Consider the following 20,000-nt stretch of genomic DNA (forward strand, 5'->3'; position numbering starts at 1 on the left):
CCGTTTGATCATTTCAATTAATTATCCAAATTTGTGTAGAGATACTCGTAGCCTATTCCCGTTCTTTACTTATATCTTACTTATAAAGGAACGAAAACAGCTCTGAAATATACATGAGTAGTTGATATAAGGCCGGTTCTGGCTCATTTTCGTTAAATTATCGCACTGTCACGATAATTTAATACAAAATCATCTTTTCGCATTATTTCATAATAATTCAAATTATTCATTCAAGCTTGTTCAGACCGACCTACAATGTCCTATTGCGAGTGTGTTCACTCTGTCTGGTAGAATGATTCGCTTGTCATCATCGGCGGACAGAGCGACTTTGTTAGTCTCCTCCATAAAAATCTCATGCTTTCGACTTCTGAGGATATTCATTTTCCGATGCTGTTTTCCACCATCAAACAGACATCTCTTATAGTCATCGAAGCTGATGGTACTCTCCACCACTCCTGTCTTCACTCCCTTACACTTCTTCTTCTCATCCCCCCCATCAAACATCTTGTAGCTGTAAAGCTTTGCCCTCAGACCGACAAAGTCTTCAATGATTTTTCCACCCGCCTCATCCTTGAACTTTCCAATAACTTTCTTGTTCACCCCAGTTGGTATCCCAGAAGAGTGCTCTTTCGGAATGTTGCTTGTGTCAAACAGACATTCCACATCATTAATTATGTCTTTGTAAAAATTCTCAGTCTGAATCTCATAGCAAAGACTGTCTGTATCAGTGAAAAGAAGCTTTGCTCTATCTCCATACTTGGATTTTATGTAGTGGTAATGAAAGTCATACATCAGAGTCTTGCTGAGATCGAGGATACACACTCCGAGATAGAGAGGTTTGTTGAAGAGAATTTGCGTCTTTCTCATCTCAATCGCACAGAGACTCTCGGAGAAGATGGTGCAGTGTTTGAAGTTGACTTTATTTACCAACTTCTTCGCCTTCTCTTTTGAGTTGACAAGTCTCACATCAACTCGTTTCCGAATGTTTTCCATCGTCTTGCCATATACAGAGTTGTTCATGAGTTTGAAAAAGTCCTTCTCGAAATCGTTGTCAGCCTTAGCTCTCAACTCTGTATTCAAATCGATGTACTTCTTCATCCAAGGACTCTCTTTAAACCTGATGATGCGGTGAATCTTTCCAATCTCAATTCCAAGACTCATGTAAAGCTTCAAAGTCTTATGGTGAATGATGTACTTCTTTTTACCATTCAAGGTACAGACCAGGTTATGAACTTTGCCAATCAACAGATTTTCAGGAGCGAGGGGATAGTCGCTAAAGTGATCGTGCAGCTCTTCCTTGACAGGAAGCAGATCGACTTCGAGAATGCAGGGAAAATTCTTCCAATCTTTAAAGTCTTTCTCATCCACCCATTCAAAGCCATGGGTTGGTAGACTTTTGCTCATCGCCCAACCGTAGAGGTTGTTTGCGTCAAGATACGGGATAAACTTTGAAGGTTAGCTCTTGTCAAACTTCTCTCTCATATAACTATTGTTGGCTTTCGAGTATCTTGTTGTAACCATCGAAATCCCTCCATGAATGCCTTTCTCAAACATATGCAACATATTTACATCGCTCAGCAGCTCAAGCTTTACCTCAGTCATCTTGAGACATGCATCCCAAGACAACCCAGGCGCTGTGTAGTACCAGCAGGGATCGAGGTCGTAGTTCTCCTTACAAAGCTTTCGAAAATTCTCAAAAACGTCGCAGAGAAGGAGAACATCACTTCGATTGTAGAGACTGTGATAATCTCGCATCGTTTTCATTCCGAAGGTTTTCCATACTCTCTGTGCATGAGTATATTCTTCTTCAGAGATACCACTACCACTGAGAACAGAGAAGAAAGCTTCAATCGGTGGAAGTTCAGTCTCATCAAGCTTGTTGATAGAGTTCAACCACTCATAAGGATAGACACCCTTTCTCTTCAACAGGTCAAGCTTCTCTCCATCAAAGTATCTTCCTGTATTCTCAAAAGAGTCAATCTTTTTGGTGAGGTTGTTGACAAGCTTGTCAAGATCAGAAGCCATGAATTTGAAGCTGTCAATGAACCTCAACTCTCTCTTGACAACAACGTCTTTTTCTTTCTCTTTGTCGAAAAACTTGTCAACTTCAATGCTCTTTGTGAAGCTGATGTATTTTTCTTCGTTGTTGGGAATGCAATTAATGTCACCTTCTGAAACGCCGAGATTTCTAATGAAGAGATGTGCGTCATAGTTTGCCAAGTTGTGAAAGACGACAGAAGTGAATTTCGGTCGTCGGAATCTCAGGTTGCAACTGTTATGCGCAGCTCCTCGAAATTCGCCGGTGTAATGGCAATGATCACGAACCTTCACATCTTCCATCTTGACATCTTCTCCGCATAACCAACAACACGTCGCATTTTCAAAGATTTCAGCATCGCTGTCTTCGAAGATCATCTCTTTTGCGGGATGGTTTTTGTATATTGCCTTAACCTCCTCTTGAAGCATGTTAACAAATATCTGTGCAACATCTTCATCCTCAGACTTTGCTGTGTACTCAACCAGTTTCGAATATCTATCATCGAAAGAGCATTTAACAAAGTAGCAAAAACTCACCGGGTTATGTTTCTGCTTCTTCTCGGTGTAACACTCTTCAGGATTCGGTTGAACGGTGTGCAAAGGTTTGATGATCGATTCAAAGTCAGCATAGATGACGAACGGCATGTCCATCTTCTTATAGTGGTTTTTGAAAGAGAGAAAAGTTCCCTCCTTTGGCATCTTTTCTCTCACAGCCTCATTATCTCGACAAAGTTCGCTGTGTGTGTCAAGAAGTTTCTGAGAACCGAAATAATTAAGACATCTCCTACAGATAAACTTCTTATGTTCATTTTTCGATAGGTCACTCGATACGAGCCGACTCAAAGATTTGATGAGACAGCAATGCTTTTTCTCACCTTCATTACTAGTAATGAGAAGAAGATCAATGTGGATCTTGCTACTCTCGACCTTGCTCACTCTCAAGGGTTTGAGCCCACCTTCATACATGTAGACGTTGACAGCAAGACCTGGATTCAACGTTTCAAAGCGGTGAATTCTCTTCACCTCCATCGGAAACTTAATTCCATCCCACACAAGCTTCTTTGCCTGCTCTCTCAATGTCTTTGAGATACGCTCTTGGTTCTTTTTCACAGGATTCAACGCTCTCGTAACACACCATTTAAAACATTCATTATCCTCATTCTTCATGTTTATGATAGCCTTCTTATTTGCGAGATCTGGTGGTAGCTTAATGTATGAAGAACCTTTCAAAGGAGTGTATTCCACCGTGTGCAAATCCAAACCCTCAACCGAATGCACAACCCAACCGCTTCCCTCTCTTGTAAACTTAGCCAAACTCTCCATCATTTTGTCAACACATTTCTGATAAAGCTCTTATTGATCAGTCTCTTGAAAGACAATCTCTACGAAATATTTAAAATACGCAAGCTTTAGCACAGTCTCACCCGTCGCAATGTCTGTCTTTGACATCTTACACCTCAGAACGAGCTCCATCTTGATATTCTTCTGCGTTAACAGAAAGTTGATTACGGTCGGTTTTACAGCTTGAAGAAAATCTATCGGTCCACAACCTCCCACCCCATCAATCGTGTACTGCCTCGCAAACTTTTTCAATGAAGACTTGCTCTCAACAAGTTTGAAACGGTGTTGGTCTCTTTTCTCGTAAAGCTTAGCGATATGCGTTTTGAAATCTTTCAACTTGTCATCAACCACAACTCTCGGAGCATCCATCTCCTTCAACCACTGACCCCAATCCTCCACCTCCCTCTTCCCCCAATCAACAGCCTTCTCGATCTTTTTCACAAGCTTTGCTGGCTTTGACGGTTTCAAGATTTTCTGCCCTTTTGCAATCTCATGTTTAGGAATCGGAACATCGAGCAGAGACCCTCCTGCTCTCTCCGAAACCTCTTTCTTATTGACAAAGATGTTTGGTCTTGACTGATTTATGAGCTTGATGAGCTCTGCTTTTCGAAGCCTCGAGTAGCCGCGAAGGCCAATCTCTTTTGCACTCTGACGAAGCTGTACAACAGTGTTTTTCTCCATTGTCTGCATATCTATTATGATGTAAATATTTTTTTTAAGTTTTTTTTTTCATCACTAGTTTCAAGTGATGAAAACTCTATCTTGATGAGAGTGTGTTTAACGCTTTACTCTTTCAAACGGTCAGCTTCGAAATGGAGAGCAAATTTCCTTCCATCAAGTGTAATGAAGTTTCTTATACTCTCTTTGCGTGCTCTCAGCTTCGCTGCAAACACTGAAGGGTTTACATTGAAATGTTTCGCAGCAGCACTGATTGAGAAGAAAAACGAGTTCGTCCTCTTCTGAATCTGTAGATTGAAGTGTTACTTTTTTCCTCACACCAATGTGTCTTGCGCGAAAAGGTGGAGGTTTTTAAATCAGTTCAATCAACTCTTCTTTATTCTTCGTGGAATATCCTTGCAGTCCCATCTCCTTTGTCTTTCTCAAGAGTGCACGCTTTGAAAAATACTCAAGCTCATCCATCTTATTTATTATTAAACATTCTTTTAAGAGTTTTTTTACTCAATATTTTTTCAGGCAGGACCTACCCCCTGAAGTTCACTCTCATCAATCCATGAGTTGAATTTCTCTGGGTAACCACTCCACTTCACGAGAGCTTTCCCTTTACTCCTTCGAATAACCTTCTCAATGCGGAAAACATCCTGCTTTGCTCTCAACATCTCCTGTTCGTAGAAAGAACCTTTGATCTCTTCCCCGAGCAGATCCTTCAACTTGTAAGTGATCGGGTTGGAATATTGCACCTCGTCAACGATGAAAATCTCCTCTGTCCAATTTGGAGTAAATCCTTTGTCGAACAGTTTTCGCTTGAATTTGGAGATTCGAACGTGATCGCCAACCGCAAACTTTGGCTGCTCTCGCAACCCGCTCAGATCGCCAAAGAGTTTCAGAAAGACGGCATTCTCCTTCTTTTTCCTGGAAGCCTCTGCCGGAGTCATGCCGATTGATCTGTGTTTTTGATTGTTGTACTTCTTGACAATCTTTGGTAGAATGTCGAGATACTGTGTGTTGTTCTGAATGGTAAACTGCTTCCACATCTCCGTTTTGATCGTTCGATTCCACCTCTCACAGACAGACGATTTCTCCTCATTCTCTGTCGAGTACATCTCAACACCTTCAGCTTTCATCAGATCTTTAACATGACTGTTGTTAAACTCCAAACCCTTGTCAACCCAGAGTCTCTTCGGTCTTCTCCCTCCAGCGAAAACCTTTCTGAACCCCTCCGAAACACTCTCACCCTTCTTGTTCTTCAACGGAACGATCCAGCCGTATTTGCTGAAAATGTCCAGAACCATGAGCAGATATCTAAAACCCTCATTCCATCTGCTGAATTTCTGCATCTCAACCAAGTCGGAGCACCAGATCTCATCGATTCCGTTGACAACAACGCGTCGTTTTCTGAAGTTTCGCCTCACCGGTCTGTGCAACTCCTCTGCCAATTCCTCTTGCCAACTCTTCAATGAGTGAGCTTTTTTTTTTCCCCCACACCCAGACCAAGCTTCTGCTTGGTATTCATGATGTTTCTCGCAACCCAATGCCCCCACTGTTTCTCACCCTTTCGAATCGCATCGAGAGCTTTAACCGTCTTACGGTCAGCCGTATTCTTACACTTCTTTGGGTCTGACCTGTTTGCACAGACATTGTAAGCAACATCATGTTGCATAGCGACAGCGTCAGTTGGACCTGTTGGCTTATCGAAAATCTCCAAAATCTCACCTGTCTTTGGGTCATACCTCACCTGATTTGCAAGGTCGTTGTACGGTCCTGTATACTTATGACCTGGAAGAGTCCAACCAGATTTCGGTTTTGGTAGTTTTCCGATAGCTTTGTGAATATCGAAGGATCCTCCTTCATAAAGAGGGTGTGGCGGATCATTAACACCATCAGTAGCATACATTGACATTGGATAATCATTTGAATAATCATAAACACTTCCCCCGATTTTTCTGCTCATATCGTTAGCAAAAGAATCGATAGCTTGATCGAGATATTTGTTTGCTGTTTGCTTCATCTTCCTCTTTCGATAGTCAGATTTGACAGCCTTTGCAAGACCGTACTGTCCGAGATTAGCCAACCCCTTCATCCCCATCTCTAACAGCGAAGTGCTGGTCCTTCCTACATCATCAAAGAGCGCCCCACCTTTTTTTTGGATGTCCGTTTTTTGCAATCTCCCGTGTTTCACTCCCGGATACGGACTCAGTCTTTTTTCTCTGTTTGACACAATAACTCTTCATCTCTATTTGAAAAAGCATTAGATTTTTTCATCGAAGTTTCTCATGCATGTCTCCTTCACCTTGTCGAGGAAAAGAAATTCAAAAGGGTTCAGTCTTGAGAACAGATCTGGCTCAAAGCTATTCTCACTAGCGATCAGAGCGCGATGGCGAGTCATTGCAGGTTTGTACAGGATGAGATGAGAACAGTTCAATCTGATGTCGACAGGAGTCTTGTGATATGATTGACTCAGATACACCGGTGAGATTAAATGATGTCTCCCATCAGTGAAATGCTTCAAGATCTTTTTCTGCACGTCATTAGGAGCAGTGATGAGGTCGTCGAAAATCACAACCTTCCTGTTCCCTCTTGGATACTCTGTTGTGTCAAGAATTTCATCAGGATTCATCAGATGCAATACATCATATCCAAGTTTCTGTGAGTGTCGATGCATAATCTTTTGGAGATCTTGTATCAGCTCTTAGTGAATGTTTGGAGTATAGATGAAAATCTGGTCGTAAATGACCAGCGGCTCTCTCAACATGTACATGAGCGTGTTTGTCTTTCCACTCCCACTCGGACCAGCGATCAGCATCCTATACTCTTCATCAAGAAAGTCAACACCGGGTGCTCTTCTCTTTCGATTTCCGTTTGAACTTTCTGTAGTCAATTTTGGAATGTTGACCATTTTGTCTATTCTACAAGTATCGCTGAAAATATAACTGTTGAATTTGTGAAGAGTGAAAGCGAAAGAGACACTTATCTCTGAAGAATAAGTGTCATTGCAAATGCAAATACAAAAAAGCGAAAGAAACACTTATCTCTGAAGAATAAGTGTCATTGCAAATGCAAATACAAAAAAGCGAAAGAAACACTTATCTCTGAAGAATAAGTGTCATTGCAAATGCAAATACAAAAAAGCGAAAGCAACACTTATTCTTCAGAGATAAATGTCAACTTGCTTTTTCCAAAAAAAACCTTTTAAAAAAAAAATGTTATGATGTGGTTACAGTTGAAAATGGTTGCGTCAGTCATTTTATTATGAACACCCCATAATAAAATTAGCTTTTTAAACTCTCAATCCTGCTTCACAATCATCAGATAGCTGTCATCCAGTCCATCGAGTTGAACAGAGTTGTTATCTGTTGCTATGCTCAGCGATGTGTTTGCTTGGAAATATAATAGAACGGTATTAGAGAGTGTCGTCCAAACATTTTTTGTGTTGGGTAGCACTACCAATATACCGTTTGCTGTGGTCACGAACGGATTGCTCAAGATGAACCTGAGATGTGATATATGTTTAGACTTGATACCATCGGTGTATGTGATCAGATACATACCAGCGTTTTTGATTATGAGTTTTGTGTTGTCTGAACCGTTCACTGTGAAATCAGAGTTACTGCTCTGTGATACATATGTGGTGTGATCTGATGCTCCATTTATGTAGAATCTTGCCTGTGATGAATTGTCATGAGCACAGTTTCCTCAATACCAGATCTTTCTTGTTGCGTTTGTCAGCGCTGTTTTGGTTGCTCTTGAATTGATCTTTGTTTGTAATGTTGTTTTGATATCATCACCATATTTCTTTGTGGCTGGGTTTGCATTATCCTTCGGTTCCTTCATCAGTTCGACTTGTGGATAAATGTACATTTTTTTGTCATGGAAAGAGTACCATTGGTCCCAAACAGTCTCAGGCAGACTGTTGTGATATCCCTTGCTTCCGTAAACCACAACCCAAATCGGAAGTTTCTGATCATAGGCCTGCCCTGAATTGTTTTTTATCACGATGTCGAACATCAAATAATTGGGTGTTGCGTTTGCTCCATTTTGTCATATGCATGAGACTGACAATATGATTTGAGAATCGATTGCTGCGTTGCCTTGAAACTGTCTCGACAGAGCTTGTGGCAGTCAGAGTCACAGAGGTAGAATCAACTTTATTGGATTCCCACCACATTTCACAGACAACTGTGTACTCTGATTTTGCGGCAGAGTACATGTTCACACCGAAGCGACTTGAATAGTAACCTTTTGATGTGTCGAGAAGAAGATCGAACGGTTTTACATTCTTTGCAAATTTATGAAAGTCTTTGTAAATTTGTACTTTGCCGGTGATATCATCTTCATCGCTGAACTCATTTCCGATAATCTCGTTCATGATATAATCGAGATCGTTTTTCAGATTGGTGGTTCTGATGCTATGAGCAAGGTGGTCATCGACATGTTTTTCAAGGTTGGTTTTGGTCACCCCCACAAGGGTGTCGACATATGTTTTGTTGCAGAGATCGCCTCCGCTGCTTGGTGCAGCAGAGTTAACTGCTTTATTATTACCAAGATTGAGGTTTCCTGTCATTGTGTCACCTGATTTATTAACCTTCGTTTGGGTAAGACTCTCAACAGTTTTGACTGTTTGATCAACGTATTTTTTGCTTACAGCTTCGTCATTATCTACAAAACTATCTGCTAGATTGATTATCTTTCTCTTTCGAGCATCAAGAATCTGTTTGTCATCTATATTTCTAAAGCTTGACACTGTCTTTTTCACATTGTCAACGTATGTTTGATTTGCATTCGAGAGAGTGGTAATATCGAGTAGACCCTTTAGATGTCTCTTTATTGACCCTGCTTCATATCGAGAGACGAGTGTGTTTGAGTTCTCGTAAGTGGACTGCTGAGCGGTACTCATACCCAGATAGTTCTCCCTCTTTGAGTTAATCACATCGTTACCATTCAGATCAAGGTTGCCAGTCATCTTTTGACTTCCATCCAAGAGCAACACAGATGTGGTATTTGGTTTTGTTGCTATTTGCGTATTAAATGTGGTTGTATCGAGTTTTGCTGTCAGACCGTTAATTACGGTCAATGTGTCAGCCTTCTTTCCGAGTTCGGTGTTCAACTTGTTGAGATTAACGGCTGCGGTGCCGTTGAGCGGTTGATCAGACAGACCGCTGACCTTTCTATCAGCTCCGTGTGAGCTGACGAATTTCAAAGCCTTCTGCAAATCACCACCCTTCGTTTTGTCGAGATAATTTGAAAGATCAACGTTTGAACCACTAGAACCAGCAGGTCCTCTTGGTCCTTGTGGTCCTGTGTCTCCCTTTGGACCGGCAGGTCCTTGCGGTCCTGCGTCTCCCCTTGGACCGGCAGGCCCTTGTGAGCCGGTATCACCCTTTTGTCCTTTTGGACCTGGCGGCCCTTCAGGTCCTTCTTTGCTTGCACCTTCTTGCCTGTGATTGACTTGATGATAACCGTCAGAATACGTCATTGCTTTGTAACATCTTCAGAAAGTTTGAAGAGGTTTTGTTTTTTTGACTCTGACTCAAACCTCTTTGAAGTAATTTTTGATGAAACGCTCGTTCACTTCACTGTCACTGTATGACAGAGGTTTTGTCACATCGTTGAAGACTGAATACAAGCTTTGATGAGCAAGAGAGGGTTTCAACCTTCGACTTGTTTCATTCAAGAAGAAGAGACAAAAGTAACCACACAAGACGCTTGTCAGTGACTGAAAATGTGTGTTGTTGAATGCGTAATTGACTTCATGTTTGTTGCAAAGCATCAGCACCTCTTGTGGTGGATCAAGACCGAAACTGTCAAAGTACAAGATGAGATCAGAGCCAAAGACCATCGCCACCCAGTGTGAACCAGGCTCATTTGACTCGTTCAGATTGATGACGAAAGAGTGCCCCATCTCACAATCTTTCACATGATCCCTGGAAATCACCCCTCCAAAGTTTGGAATCTTGAGGTATTCGACCCAGTTTTGAATGTCAAGGTTTGTGATTGGTCTATTTTTGAAGGGTGGTCTTTTCACAATATGTCTCCCAGCAGTGGCACTCCGTTGAAGGGGGAGTTTTTGCCCAGCAACAGACCCTTTCCTTTCTGCTTTTTTTTCCCTTTCACTCCTCTTCCAATTGTTGGCACAGTCTCATCCAAACTCGGTGGAAACCAAATTGGTCTGTTTTGCATTCCACAACCGCTTGGTCCACAGACCCTGCCTGACGCGCTCCTATTCTGTAAACCTCTTCCTCTCGACCTTCTGTTTTGCACGCCGTTTCCGGTCAACGCCTTGAGAAGTATCGGCACACCGATTGAAGCGAGAAGAGTACCGAGAAAACCACCACTCTGCCTCTTTGTTGGTTTCATTTTCAAGTCACCACCAGATTGAAGGGCAATTGCAATGTCTCGTTTCTGCTTTTCTAAGAGAAGGCTTTCGAACGGGAAAAGCTGCTGAATCTTTGAATGTGGAATTATCAAACCACCCGACTGACCAGCTCCAAGAATCTTGTCAGTAGCGAAATTGCCCAGACTTGAGAGTGCTCCTGTAACCAATCCTGGGAGAGCCTTTGTGGCGAGATTCATTGCTTTTGGGAGAAGCTTTGCACCAAGAGTGAGAAGTGATGAGAAGAGGCTGCCACCTTTTTGAGCAACCTTTGTTATCTGTGTCTTGCTGATTTTGAGGTCAACCCCTCTTCCATTGCTTTTTGCTTTCTGAATCTTCTTGATCTGTGTCTTTGTCAGCATCATCTCATCAGAACCAGTCAGTTCGTTGTGTGAGAGACGCAGAGTGATGGGTGATTTTTCGTTGAAAGCTTTGGCAAGCTTCCTTCTCTGATTATCTGAAAGAGTTACTCCATGAGGGTAATAAGCTGTCATTGTTTTATTATGTGACTCGCATAATAAATATCCAAAAAAAAAAGACGAAAAGTCAACTTATTTCCTGATGAGTGCTTTTCCACCCAAGAGTTCAACACTAATTTCCTCCTCATTGAGAATCAATGCATAGATGTGATAGTCTGCGTTGGTGGTATTGTTGAGGCTGTACTCGAAATTCAGACCTGTTGAAACTCGAAGAAGCTCTGGTGCTTGTCGTGTCAGATCAAAGTAAAGTATTCCATAGAGATCTTGAAACTGTTTCACATCAATTGTTGGACCGAACAGATTGTTGCTTATGAACTTTACATAGTCTGCAAGATATGTCCATGCTCTTGTCAGCTCGCTGCTTGGGTCCAGTTGTTGATCAGGATACTTTTCACCATTCTGCACATGAAGTTGAGCCTTTGTAAAGTACCTCGCATTTGCGATGTTGAAAGTGTTGAACACAAACATGTTCTGTTCCTGATCGTCAAACTTGGTTGCATTCAGAACCCAAATGAAAACATGCCTTGGTCTTCTGACAGCATTTGTAATTCTGAATGTTCCATTTCCTTGTCGAAGCGGTCCCGAATCAACAATTCTCTCTCTCAGATAAGACCATCTGTGAGGTTTGAGGAAGTTATCGAGAAATACATTTCTTCCAGATTAAGTCATTTTAATTATCGGCACCCACAGGCGGAACTTTGTCACGATGTATCTGCCTGCCGCAGCAGCATTTGCTCTGAACAACACATTTGCATCATCCTCAAGCCTGACATAAATACTAACCTTTGCATTGGGTGTCAACTGCTCTTCCAAAGACTCAAAGAAGCCAAAACGGTTGAGTGGCAGATGGATGTTGTTTGTGGCGCCAGTGGCGAGAAGAGTCTTTCTTTTTGTAAACCCTTCATTGTAATCGTTGTTGTCTGTTGGTGCCACGTTCTGTACATTCCCATCAAGAGCAAGTGTTGTATACTTTTGTATGACTGCACCGGTGGCTGTGTCGGGGTAGTGAAATTGGCGGGGGCCTACTTTTCTCGAATGTTCTTCTGAAAACTCGGTGAGATTCTTTACATTGGCAACGTGATTTGCACTTGGCAGATCGAGAACTCTCACGCTCTCAAAATCAACTTTGAAGTCTTTTATCAGACTAAAACCTTCTTATCTTTCTTCAATTCCTTTGCAAGCTGTTCTCCTTTGTCTTCTTTTATTTGTGGTACTTTGTGATGTGTGACTAGCGGTGATTGCGTGACTTGAGGTTTGTTTGTTTTTGAGAACTTATCGTAAATCTTTTCACCGATTAACTGCCCCGTCTTTTCACCAATCTGCTCTGCTCCCTTCTCAAACGCTTTCGTAGCTGCTTTTTGAGCCATCTCCTTTGCAGCTTTCCCTGTGAGTTTTGTGGCTATTTTGGTTCCAACATCTTTGAGAGTGTTAAATATCCCTTCACCCTCTTGAAGTGAGTGATCGTCATCAAGATTGTGTAAAACGTATTTGCCATTGGCATCTCTTTTCATCTGCTTTCGAACCATTTTATTTCAAGTGCATGAAATAAAATATCTGTTGTTTGAAAACGATCTTCGCTTATTTCAGGAGAAGTGTTAATGAGACGGGAACTCCGTTGAGGTCGAGCGGTCTGTCCAGTGAATCAGTTATGTAGATTTGCAAATCTTTGATAGCTCCTGTGTTTATTTTGCAGTACTTTTTCTCCCTTGGTTCGATATGGAAAGGGTAAGAGAGGGGGAGATTGTCAACGCTGAATCGAAACAACACATCTGATTCCTCACCACCAACAACACTATCTGAGATTATGTTTGTGCGAATGTAGATGTCATCGACAGATCTTGTTATGTCAGGTAATTTTTCACCATAGCTAGTGGCTGTGACAACCTTTTTTGTGAAGCCAATGAGGTCGGCAAAATTTCCGGTTTGCAGATCGACTTGAAAACCATCTTCGAGACTGATCGGAACTTTGAAAAGCGCTGGCACAAATTTTATTGCAATGCTTGTCTTTGAATGTTTTGATCCCTCTAGCTCTCTCTGAACATAAGCGTTCAGTTGAGAGTATGAGAAATTCCCATCTGGGAGTTCAATCTCATGCCAAGTCGTGCCCGAATCGTGACTATATTTCAGTTTGTTATTGTCATAGCTGCTGCTCACATTGTACCAGCTGTGTGACATTGCGATTTCATCGAGAGCAACAAAATACTCTCTGTTTGGGTCAAGCCTCATCACAGGATTGAAAGATGTTGTGAAATTGTGGCTCGACCCTTTCTTACAAGTCAAAGAGTTGAGATATATAGGTGTTGAAGAGCGATGTTGTGATTCTACTAGTCTCTCTGTCAATTCCAGAAGTCTCTCCATCATGTTAAGTGTTTCTGAATATAGGCGCATATTCTTCTTTCGAAATTTTTTTTCTTTTTGAGGAGGTGATCTAATATTTCTATCGCTTCATTTCTCAACTGAATACTCGAATTACCAGCATCGATACTCCCTGTCAATTTAATGAGCCTGTCTTTCAGATCTTTGAAATTAGAAAATATAGCACCTCCTGTCAGTTTGCTTTTTCCAGACGATTTATGAGTAGGAATGTTTGCGAGCTTGTTGAGATCTTTGAATATTTGTATCGCCTTTGACGAATACTGTCCTTTGGGATTGTATCTCTTTGTCAACAGATCAACGATCCCTCTGTCACCCTGTCTTTCATAAACAACAACACCGGTCAAAGGATCACTCGCTTCAACAACCATTTCATTTCTCAATCTTGAGGGGTTTATCAAGAGACCACCGTACTGTCCTTTACTATCAACCTTGTAAGCATTTCGCTTCTTCTGTGCATATTTACGCTTTGAGTGACCGTTGCCCTTTTGCGTGACAAGAATCTTCTCGCCCTTCGCGAGCAGATTTATGCGGTCAATATATTTTCTCAGTGCATCGACTTGGAACACAATATAATCTATTTTATCCTTATTTTTTTCCTTATTCTTCGAAAGACCGGCCTTGACATGGTTTCCTCTCATGATTTTTTCGTTCACATCATACTCCAGTTTATCAAGATCAAATTCATCATCAAGTATTTTATCGAATGCTTCATTCGGCGTGGGAAAGCCGCTCTTTTGAATATAATTAAGTTCGTCTTGGCTAAAGCCGCTGTCTGGATCGGGTACTTGTATTTTTGGTTTCGGTTTTGGTGGTGGTTCAAGAGCGGAGGGAGAATCGGGTGGGCTTTCAAAAGAGTCGAGCTCTTTGAGAGCTCGCTATCATGGCAGGAGCACATAAAGAACGTTTGTAAGTCATTCAGCAACAAAGTTGCAGTACTGAATCGGATAAAGTTTTTACCGACACCAACCTTAGAAAACATTTATTATAAAACTATTATCCCTAGCGTTTTGTATGGCATTGTAGTCTGGGGGTCTTGTTCTTCAACCTTGACGGATGATATCGATCGAATTCATTTAAGAGCTACTAGAATTATTTACAACCTACCCCATAGCATCCACAGTGATGACATCATGAACGCTCCACACTGGAACTCTATTGTTTCATTTTACATCAGGAGACTTTTAGTTATTACGTACAATATCTATCATGGAAATAGCATCGAGCCTCTAAATGACTTAATAGTGAAATCCGAGACTCCTTATCACTTAAGAAAATCCCTAAAAGTTAAGGTTCATAGACCAAGATCAGAAATAGGAAGATCTTCGTTTAAGCACAGAGCTGCACTATCCTGGAACCTCCTTCCCGAAGACATAAAGAACAGTTCAAACTTAACTTCCTTCAAGAGAAAACTCAGGGAAAATAAGAGAATTCTGAAATCTATCAGTTTTGCTAAAGCTTCCTGCAGCGTTTCCTACAAATCTGTTGACTTTAAATACTTTTAACATTTACTCCGTATTGTTATTGATATTTATTTCCTTTAATTGTCATTATTTACATACCATTTTCGGTCTATTCACTAATTAGGTATTTATTAATTGATAGTTTAATTGATGCAGGTCCACATCAGGACGTAATGTCTTGCCTATCCCTCAACCTGCTTTATTAAATAAACTATGATGATGATGATGATGATGATGATGAGAAAAGATAGATCTTGAGTAAGAGCTTTTTGATTCTCCTCCAATTTCTGAATGACTCTGTTCTGGTTATCATCTATTGTCTCTTTGACCTGTTTGACCTCTTTTACAATAGGTTTGAATACTTCTTCACGTTCGAGAGCAAGACCTTGCTTGGCATCGTTATAGTCTTCTATTTTCTTTTTGATTTCCAACCTCTTGCGCTCGTTTTCAAGTCCAAGTTTCAAGTCTCTCTTAAATGCTTCAATATCCATGTTTGTATTAGTGATCAATATTATTATTTGATTTCACACGCGCTTTTTTTTATTACATCATAATCACGAGTTACTACGTGTCGCGAACGTGTCGCGCGAATCACGAGGTACCACTTTACATACAATAAGCAATCACGTGAAAGAAAATAGATTACATTCCAGAGCTCCCTAGTAACGGAGGGGGTGGAGAAAAAATTTTGAAGTCAGTTTCCGACTCCTCGGTTACTAGGGTGCTCTGGAATGTTTCTATTGTCTTTCACGTGATCATCCCATTGTGTGTGGTTTATGCAAATCAGTGTTCACGTGAAACACTTTACACGCGAGACAGACGCGTTAACTTCACGTCTTATGATTACATCATAGATTACATCATCAGGCCGGTCTGTCTGATTGAAATTTGCATAAAACCGCAAGCCTTGAGTCACACACAGTCACGCTCGTAACTTATGACAAGAGATCAATAAAGTCACTCTATCCGCCGATGATGACAAGCGAATCATTCTACCAGGCAGAGTGAACACACTCACAATAGGACATTGTAGATCGGTCTGAACAAGCTTGAATGAATAATTTGAATTATTATGAAATAATGCGAAAAGATGATTTTGTATTAAATTATCGTGACAGTACGATAATTTAACGAAAATGAGCCAGAACCGGCCTTATATCAACTACTTACATGCCATGTGCTGACGCTTCCCGCGGCGCAAGCGTAACATCGTAGATCGAATGTGTTTACATCTCCACCCTGAAAAGTCTAATGGGTGTGATAAACAGCAAGGCTACATACACAAACAACAAAGACTAATTAGTTAAATGTAATGCAATGAGAATCTTAAAAGGCCTAAACGGTATGTTGCAAATGTAGTCTGTGAAACAGTTCATAAGTCTACTTTCGATGGTTTCTTTAGAACGTTAACCGAGAAAAAACTACATCACAAGACAATCCAAATGAATAAAAACGTATTTGAGAAACAATCAATGTTCGAGAACTAAAACCTGAACAAAACTCTCCCTTGAGGACACTAAGCAAGGTAAAAGACAAACCCAAACACGATTAGTGATAACGACTATCGTACAAGAATTCAGCCCTATTATAACGGCTAGGGACACATCACTCAAAATGTAAAAAAAAAAAAATAAAAAATAAAAAAAGATTAATAAAAGTTTGGTCTTGCACTAGACATGCACAAGGATTTCAAGATGATCAAACGTGCCTAAACAATTCAAAACACTCAGTCAGAAAATTCTTAACTTTAGTAGTTCCCAAACACTTTTAATTTTAGTAGCTCATAATATCTTGTTACGTTGTTATTTCTGGAAGTCTTGTCGATGATGAAGATGTTCTTCATTCCACTTAATGGTTTGCGAGCGCTGGAGTCGTCCGCTGCAAGGTAGATGAAGAGCAAAGCAAATTCTCTTCTGCTGGTATCCCATGTTTGGCAAATGCCATCCATGCTTCTCCCATGGGAAACTGGGCACGCTGTGGGGTTGTAGTTTTTCTTACGGTTGGTGTTTGGAGAACCGTACGCACGTGGCACAGTTTTTCGGTCATTTCTTTTGCCGTGTCTCTTGATATACCTGGCCAAAATAGATCACCTCCTGTTCTCAGTAGACATTGTATCCCTGTATCCTTGGTGTATGATTTGCAACGTTTACTGGCGGAGCTTACAGGAAATCACTGGGTGGTGTTCCTTGAGGATAACGCCATTTTATTTTGTATTTCCAAAGCTCTCTCAAGTCTTGGGTTTGTTCATTCGAATGGTGTGGTCACCCATGGTTTACCACATCCTTTAAGTGGGCAAGTACAATGTCTCGCAGTGATCAATGCACTCTCGTATTTCTTCTGGTTTATCAGAACTAGTTCGTAAAGTGTTTGTGATCATGCCAACTTTAAGCAATGGCGCTACGATGTTTAAAATTTGCATAAAACTATGAAGGCTGAGTTTAAGTAATTACCTTGCAGCCTGTAAATCGGCAGCCATTGGTTTGGCCTTTAATGGTACAATTCCAGACAGCAGCTTCTCTGCCTCATCGTCTTTTAGCAATAGTTATAGACCCTCTTTTGGTCGACTGAATAGAACAAATGGGGGTTGGGGACCCAAGACTACGACCAATCCTGCTGACTACTTACAAATTGACCTGCTGTATGAGTACGTCATCTGTGCTGTAGCTACCCAAGGAGACAATGGTGTAGACGAGTGGACAACAAACTACAAGGTTCAGTTATCAATGGATGGTATCACTTTTGTCACTTACCAAGAAAGCAATGTTGTCAAGGTAGGTTTACATGAAGGTCATGCGCAGATATATCAGATATATGAAAAAAGCCAAAAATATAAGTGTCTTAGAACACTAATTCAACTTTTGAGTCAGGAGGAGGTACACAAAAGAAGTGTATACCTGGTCAAAACTCAGCCTCAGTTAGCTTTTTCAGTAAAAAACTCAGCAAAATTACAAACCTATGTACGTATACATTATATTGTGTATACATGTAATTATATAGTTCACTTTCAATACTACTTAAATGTTAATTGGTCCACGTCTTATGGACTTATTAGCCATTACTTCTTATTTTTACAGTTTAATTTAAGGAACTGTTTAGAACAAAAGAGAGGAAATATCAACTACAGTTATTATCAACACAAGAATACTAACCTTTGTGTGGTTATTGGAAAGGATGAAAAGTGTAACAACAGAACTAAGCGTCTTTGTAGGAACAAAATTGTTTTTTGTCAACTTGATTGCCTTTTGTCCTTAATGGAAACATTATGGACAATTCTGTTCCCACTTAGGCTTTGATTTCTTATATCTTTTAAAAAACGAAAAACTGTGTGATTAATGAGTTCATATTATTTGTTTCGTCTTTCTTTTCACCAATGACATTTGCAGCAAACAACCGAAGGATTATGGTCGATAGTTTATTGTTGTCGTTTAAAAAAATGTAGAGTATGTAATCGAGACCATAGAACACAAAAAGAAAATTTTGCAAGGTGTCTCTCATTTTTTGATGTGTTGTTCAACCAGTAGTTCTTCCATTATAGTCTCTCATAAACTCCATGTACCTCTCCCTAAGTTAGCCACCAGATATGATAAGCAGGGTAACACACTGGTTTGTAGTAGTTTTGTAAAAACCGAAGCTAACTTTTCTGACATGGAAAGAGCTGATAAGTAATAGTGGTAAATGATGCATTAAAATAAAAAACACTTTGATGCAATAATTTCAAATTTGTACCACGAACTATAGGTCTTTTCTGGAAACTTAAATCCAAATGGCATCATTAAAAACCGTCTGCAGGAATTTCCGCTGTGTGGTCATTGAAAAGGATGAAAAGTGTAACAACAGAACTAAGGGTCTATGTAGGAAGAAAAATAGTTCTGTGTTTTTTACTTGATTGCTTTTTGTCCTTTGTGGAAACATTATGGACAATTCTGTTCCCACTTAAGGTGTGATTGCAAAATGAGGCCTTCATACAATTTAGTCTTAGACTAGTCTTTAAATTTCTAATTTTATTTTAAAAAAGAAAACTGTCTGAAAAAGCACTTTGTATTATTGGCTTCATCTTTCTTTCTCCCAATGTCATTTTAGCTGTAATGGGACATTTTGTACATGATACATAGTGTAAGGATGGGATCGAGAGCACGTGGTAAAAGAACGAATCAGTTTTCGGTGTATGTGTTCTGTATGTTACTCGGCTACTTTATTAAAACAGTTAAACTACTCAGGAATTGTCTATATCTCCCTGTGTGGCATTTATTACATAGTAAACAACCGTAGGATTATGCTCGATAGCTTATTGTTGTTTTTTGAAAAAAGGTAGAGTATATAATCGAGACCAAAGAACAAAAAAAGACATTCTACAAGGTGTCTCTTATTTTTCGGTGTGTTGTCCAACCAGTAGTTCTTTTATTATAATACCTCACCAAATACATTTACCTCTCCCTGAGTTAGTCACCAGATATGATATGCAGGGTCACATACTGGTTTGTGCCAGTTTTGGAAAATGTGAAGCAAAGTCTTTCTATAGCAATAGCCATTACAGACATGGAAATAGCTGATATGTAATAGTGGTAAATGATGCAGTGAAATAAAGAACATTTTGATGCAATAATTTCAAATTTTTACCACGAACTATAGGTTTTTTCTGGAAACTCAAATCGAAGTGGCATCATTAAAAACAGTCTGCAAGAATTTGCAAGTGCAAAGTTTATCCGCTTTCAGCCAACAGCATATCACAAATGGAAGATTCTGAGAGTGGAAGTTTATGGAGTACTTCTAACTAAAGGTATTTGTTTAAAACTGACTATAACATAACTTGTCCAGATCAGTTAAATAATTATTTAGTTGAGCGATCAGAAGTACACAAAAAATCTCTAAGGGATACTACCTTATTAGATTTAGGGAGAACCATGAAATTCTTCGTTCAAATATTCTTCTGCGAAAGACTGGAACAATCTCCCAAAAGAGTTATGAGAACTCAGCTCCTTCTTACTCGTTCTTTTTTCTGCATTTTATCGACTTCGGCTTCGTCTCGGTCGATAAGAACGTAAAACAAAAAAAAAATAACTCAGCCAAAATCCGGCCATCTTGACCTCACGCTTGCTCAATAACGCATATGTATTGATAGAGCCTTGGTAAGGTAAGATTTTTTTTAAAATAACTAATGAGCTCACGATAAAAGAGGGCCACAAGTTTATTAGTTACTTTAACTATTCCGTGCCACCCTATCTAAATAAAGTGTATTATCAGAATTTGACAATCAATAAC

General features: G+C 40.1%; 1 protein-coding gene across 1 annotated transcript in view; it reads left to right on the forward strand.

The window, feature by feature from the left end:
• Positions 1 to 20,000, forward strand: part of LOC111319564 (uncharacterized) — a 42,259-nt gene that overhangs the window by 12,536 nt on the left and 9,723 nt on the right. The window contains exons 4-5 of the mRNA XM_088737424.1: positions 17,199 to 17,512; positions 19,371 to 19,518. Coding sequence (XP_088593550.1) covers positions 17,199 to 17,512; positions 19,371 to 19,518 — 462 coding nt within the window. The remainder of the gene's footprint in view (positions 1 to 17,198; positions 17,513 to 19,370; positions 19,519 to 20,000) is intronic.

This window comes from Stylophora pistillata, chromosome 11, assembly GCF_964205215.1.
Source record: "Stylophora pistillata chromosome 11, jaStyPist1.2, whole genome shotgun sequence".
In the NCBI taxonomy this organism is placed as follows: domain Eukaryota; kingdom Metazoa; phylum Cnidaria; class Anthozoa; order Scleractinia; family Pocilloporidae; genus Stylophora; species Stylophora pistillata.